This window comes from Microchirus variegatus, assembly GCF_963457635.1.
Source record: "Microchirus variegatus genome assembly, chromosome: 7".
NCBI classification, from domain to species: Eukaryota; Metazoa; Chordata; class Actinopteri; order Pleuronectiformes; family Soleidae; genus Microchirus; species Microchirus variegatus.
In genome coordinates, this window is record NC_139808.1 from 1088607 (window position 1) to 1094613 (window position 6007).

The window sequence follows — 6007 nt, forward strand, 5'->3', positions numbered from 1 at the left end:
ACACACACGATGTAGTGACAATACTCTAACGATTATCTGGTGTTAGGATGAAATAAAGAGGCTTAAGAAAAAGACCTCCCAATTCTCAATCCCCGCATAATCTACTCTTTGAATGGTATAAAGCTAACTCTTCCACCTCGCATCCATCGCATGCAGAGAGGTTCGACGCCGCATTTCGCATACAAACAAACGCCACCGCACTCGTCTGTCACTTTTTCGTTTGAGAGAAGATGGAGAACGGCACAGAGGGCAAGAACTTCTACATCCCCATGAACAACAGGACGGGGCTCGTGAGGAGTCCTTACGAATACCCACAGTTCTACCTCGGGGAGCCCATTTTGTTCAAACTTATGGCTTTCTACATGTTCTTCCTGATCTGCACCGGCTTACCCATCAACGGCCTCACGCTCTTGGTCACGGCCCAGAACAAGAAGCTACGACAGCCTCTCAACTTCATCCTCGTCAACCTGGCCGTGGCCGGACTCATCATGGTCATCTTTGGCTTCACCATGACGTTCATAACTTCTATTTATGGCTATTTTATATTTGGACCGATGGGCTGTGCCATCGAGGGATTTATGGCCACGGTGGGAGGTATGCTGCGTGATAACAGTCACGTAGAACGTTCATAGATTCATAGGTTCATATAGACCTCATACCTCACTGCCAAGTATAAGTGAACATCTTCTCAGATCTGATCCTTTCTCCCTCTACAGGTCAGGTTTCCCTCTGGTCTCTGGTCGTCTTGGCCGTGGAGCGATACATCGTCGTCTGCAAACCCATGGGAAGCTTCAAGTTCAGTGGGACTCACGCAGCAGTGGGAGTTGGTTTCACCTGGATCATGGCTCTCGCGTGTGCCACCCCTCCACTGGTGGGCTGGTCCAGGTAAAACAAAAAAGAAAAGAAAGAAATGCTTTCTAAAGAGCAGCGCTCACATTTCAACACAATTGTATCACAATTGCAACTGTTTAAAGCAACTATATGTAACTTTTTAGTGGGCGACAGCGACACCTTTATCCAGGAAAGGGGGTTTTAAAGGGTTCTCTGTATCAACATGGTTCTTACTGGAACCATTAGTGTTACCAATCAGAATTATTGGAGATGCACTGTGTTATACACTCTTAGAAATAAAGAGGCTAAGTAGAACCCTATAAGGTTCTTCAGCTTGTCCTCATACACTCTTAGAAATAAGTGTTCCAAAAGGGTTCTTCTACAAGGTCCTTCTACTAGGACTGAAGTTCTACCTGGAACCATTTGCTTCTGAAAAACCCTTTACCGAAGACAGGGTTTTTCAACAAAGATTTCAAAAAGGTTCTACCTGGAGCCAAAAAGGGTTCTCCTATGAGGACAAGCCAAAGAACCTTGTATGGTTCTACTTAGCACTTTTATTTATAAGAGTGTAGGATAACCCTTTTTGGTTCCAGGTAGAATCTTTTTTATAAAGGTTCCACCAAGAACCCTTTTAAAACCCTTTACTCAAGAAAGGGGTTTGAAAGGGTTCTCTGGATCAAAATGGTTCTTACTGGAACCATTAATGTAAGGTTTTTCAGAAGCAAATGGTTCCAGGTAGAACCTCAGACCCTTTTGGAACCTTGTTTGTAAGAGTGTACCTTTAAAATGATTTTGAACACCATGCAAGTGGAATTTTAGTTTGAAAATAGAGGTGAGATTTGGTTCCTTCTCATCCACTGGTTTCCAAAAGATCCCACTTGCAAAGAAATGGCATTTGGAGCTTTTACTGCTGTGACAAATCAAAAATGAAATCTGACACTTAAAGCTTTTACTCAGATAAACAGTTCAAGAGAACAGACCAAATGCCTCTGAAGAGCTGAAGATGAACAGAGCAAAATGAAGACGAAAGCTTTCCTTTTATCTGAAATGTACGATAGTGGAACATTTATTATCGTTAGAGTAATAACTTCCCACAGCTCAATCATTGTCCTTTATTGAACATTCTCTGCTGCTGTGCCTCTCTGACCTCACACAGATATATCCCCGAGGGTCTACAGTGCTCCTGTGGACCAGACTACTACACTTTGGCCCCCGGCTTCAACAACGAGTCGTACGTCATGTACTTGTTCAGCTGTCACTTCTGTGTCCCTGTTGGAACCATCTTTTTCACATACGGGAGCCTCGTGCTGACAGTCAAAGCTGTGAGTGTCACTTTATCACCTGTACTAGTTGTTATTAATGTAGTTTACTTTTTAATTACGATGAAAATGAGAAATGAGGAATCTGCATATTCATCGTTTTAATGCTAAAAGTTTCCAGTCAAATCTTTCAGCATTTAGTAAAAACACCTCCCTTGAATCAGAGAATCAAGAAAAAACATGTATAACAGACATATAAAGACAAAGAGATATATAAAGATGTTTCTGAACATACACAGTGAAATGACCCAACAACAGTGGTGTGGTCTATGGCAGGGGTGTCAAAGTCATTTTCACTGAGGGCTACATCAGCATAATGGTTACCCTCAAAGGGTCAGATGTAACTGTTATACAGAATAAATGTAACTAAATGTAACCAAATATATTGTAAAATAAGGGTAACTACTCTGTAACATATTGCTAAATAACTTTCTGTATTTATTACTTATTACTCCGATCTAGTGGCGGTGCCGTCACTTTGTGGGTAAAGCAATCGCCATGCATTGTGGGAAATGTAGTTTATGGTCAACGCACGCCTTAAAGCAGCATAGACCTATTTTAACACAGATTATTAAGACCAATTAATCACTCGCGGGCCACATAAAATGACATGGCGGGCCACATCTAGCCCCCGGGCCTTGAGGTTGACACATGTGGTCTATGGGATACGAAGGTATATGGTGTATACCTACTACAAAAGGGCCAGTATTTTCATAAAACCACTTAAAAAAAAGTGCATTGATGAAGTATCAACTCCATATATTGACAGAAATTGAACTCATTTTCACTTTGAGTGTGTGTGTTTTTTTATGTGACCACACACACACACACACACACACACACTCTGGGGAACTGGGGAAAAGTGGTGTGCACCTCAACCGTTGCACTTTTCTCTCCATGCACACTAATGCATCACAGTTATAAACATAGAAGCGACGGGAAATGAAATAAAAAGGAAGGAAGAAACCAAGCAACACTTTTTGAGTGTTTTCAAACAGTCTGTTCCCGAATCTACAGACACTTTAGAGCGAAAAGCACAAGATTACTGGCAGTGACTGTAGACCACACTACTGTAGACCACACTACTGTAGACCACACTACTGTAGACCACACTACTGTAGACCACTGTACACCACTGCCCAACAATATAGATGAATCCCATGCAAAACATCGAGTATCAGACATCGCACAACAGAATTTTTACCCAGGATAAAAAAAAAATGATGTCAAAATTCTAAAGTGTAAATTGAAAAATATATTTAATATAATATTAATATATTTAAAATGATATCCCAGCCACATCACCCCATGATGTAATATGCTCTAGAAGAGGCGGGAACCCATAGAAAAAGATTGATTATTGCTTACCAGTGATGATTCATGGGCTGCAGGTCTGCATTAGTCGACCAGTGGGTAGAGAGTCATTTTTTTAGAGGGTTGAGGGTTCAATTCTCAGCTTTCAAACAGGTGGACGAGTCCATTTGCAAGACACTTAAACACAAAGTGATGAATTAACAAACCAAAGGAAGCGAGAACATAGTAATATTTGCTCTGACACCTTCTCACAATAACGTTGTTCTTGTCCAACCAAATATCTGAAAGTAAATATTATAAAAACACTAAATTAAAGAAAACGTGTTGAGTGTTGTACATTTAGCTAACATCTTTTCCTCCTCTCATGTTTAAATGACACATGTCAGGCTGCAGCTCAGCAGCAGGACTCAGCCTCCACTCAGAAAGCCGAGAAGGAAGTGACACGCATGTGTTTCCTGATGGTGTTGGGCTTCCTCGTGGCCTGGACTCCCTACGCCAGCTTCGCCGCGTGGATTTTCTTCAACAAGGGCGCTGCCTTCTCAGCCACGGCCATGGCCATCCCTGCCTTCTTCTCAAAGAGCTCAGCCATATTCAACCCTGTTATCTATGTGCTGATGAACAAACAGGTCAGTTTATTACTGCACTGCAGCAGCTACCATCATAACACACTCCAGGCCAGTGAAACAGCAGAAAAGACATTGCTTACCTTCGGGTTTAAAGGGTTAAGATCGATGCGTACATTTGAATTAATTAACTTTAAAATAACGTTAAATAATAAGTGGTGGGAGCAAGAAGACTTTCTGCATGTTCTCCCCATGTGTGTGTGGGTGGGTTTTCTCTGGGTTTCCTCCTACGGTCAAAAAAAACCATGCAGATCTGGGGATAAATAAATTAATAAATAATTAAGTAAACCAAAAGCTCTGCAGATAACAAATACAGTATGTGTTAAATGGCTCTTACCTATTAAGTCAATGGCTGAAGTCAGGATCATCAGGGTTTAACTGGAAGGGTAAGAATCAAGTGACCTGCAAGAGAAGCATGAACAAACTTACAATTCAAAAGATGTTGTTATTATTGACAACAAAACAAGAATAATAAGAACGCAAGGCACGTTAGTAAAATAGTAAATACATTAATACATTATTTTGTTATTATATTATTGCAGTATAGAGTCTTTACGTGGGCACCTACCTACCAACCAAGGTTATAATAGATTTGGATTTTTCATTAGTGTTTGTTTTAATTCATTAGTTTTTAAAGAGCATTTGCTAGTTTTTATAATTTGTAGTTTTTTGTAAATGCTTAGTTTTATTTTAGTTTCAGTGTTAGTTTTTTGTAATATGGAGTAGTTGCCAGGTGCAAGATTCAAAAAGGTCATAATAAGTAATAAGTGTCATTTTAACCCTAAGCGCTCACAATAATACACGACTCCTTATTTTATTAAAAAAATAAAAATAAAATACACTTCATATTAAACGAAAAGGATTATGTGTGAAATAAATTTACAAAAAGAGGAAAAAATTAAGCACATTGTCGAGAAAATTTTAGTTAGTTTTAGTTTTGTAAAGACACGTTTCAGTTAGTTGTTGTGTATTTAAAACTCCAGTTTTTATTTTTATTTCAGTTAACAAAAATATTTGATCAATTTTAGTTTTTGTTTCATTCGTTTTCGTTAACTATAATAACCCTAACCCTACCAACAGATATGAAGTTATAGTTTCTTGTAATGTTTAATTTCATATTATTTCATAATCTTCCACCATTTTTGGTTTGCCATGTGAAATTACACTGTTTATAAGAACAAAAAATCTTAATGTTTATATCCAATTTAATCTCATCACGTTCTCCAAATGACGGTTTCTTATTGTGAAATAAATAATCTATTTTGTTTTCTGTTTTTTTTTCTCAGTTCCGTAGCTGCATGCTCTCTGCAGTCGGCATGGGCAACTTAGTTGAAGATGAGACCTCAGTATCAACCAGCAAGACAGAAGTGTCCTCAGTGTCCTAAGAATAAAAACTTGACTTCTCTGGACACCCTCTCTCCTTGTGTCCTCCAGTCTGGACGACTCACCTGGAAAGAATATGGATACAAAATTAGATTAATCTCAGGTCACACACCCATGGCAGCATTTATGTGAATATTCTTTTTGTGTGTGTGTGTGTGTGTGTGCGGGACTCAACATCTGAACAAAGCCCAAAAAGAATGTACAGTATCACCTTTGCATGGTTATGATATTTGTCATATTTGTTTGTCTGGGTCACTACATTTTGTACATATTTATAAATGAAAAGTGAAAAAAAGTGTAGAAATTATGTATTAAATGCACGCATGAAAAGAACTGATGTTGTTTCTGTTGTTACACGAAAAAATTTAAAGGTGACAAATTTGACATTTCTTTAAAAAAAAAACTAATACTTTTACATAATAATTAACATCATTCACTTGAAGGTCTGTAAACGTTTCCACGATCATTTTATGTCCTCAATCGTGACGTCAGGGTCTTCTACTGTGGAACACAAGGTCAGTTTTGTGGATTTTGGTT

The 6007-nt window shown here is 38.8% G+C and overlaps 1 protein-coding gene across 1 annotated transcript; it reads left to right on the forward strand.

Moving 5' to 3' along the window:
* Window positions 1-230: 230 nt before the first annotated feature.
* Window positions 231-5472, forward strand: LOC310929543 (green-sensitive opsin-like; the record flags this gene model as incomplete). Its single annotated transcript, XM_083892333.1, has 5 exons — window positions 231-594; window positions 717-885; window positions 1988-2153; window positions 3851-4090; window positions 5374-5472. 5 exons carry the CDS (start codon window positions 231-233, stop codon window positions 5470-5472), a joined length of 1038 nt encoding a protein of 345 aa, XP_083748459.1.
* Window positions 5473-6007: the final 535 nt, after the last annotated feature.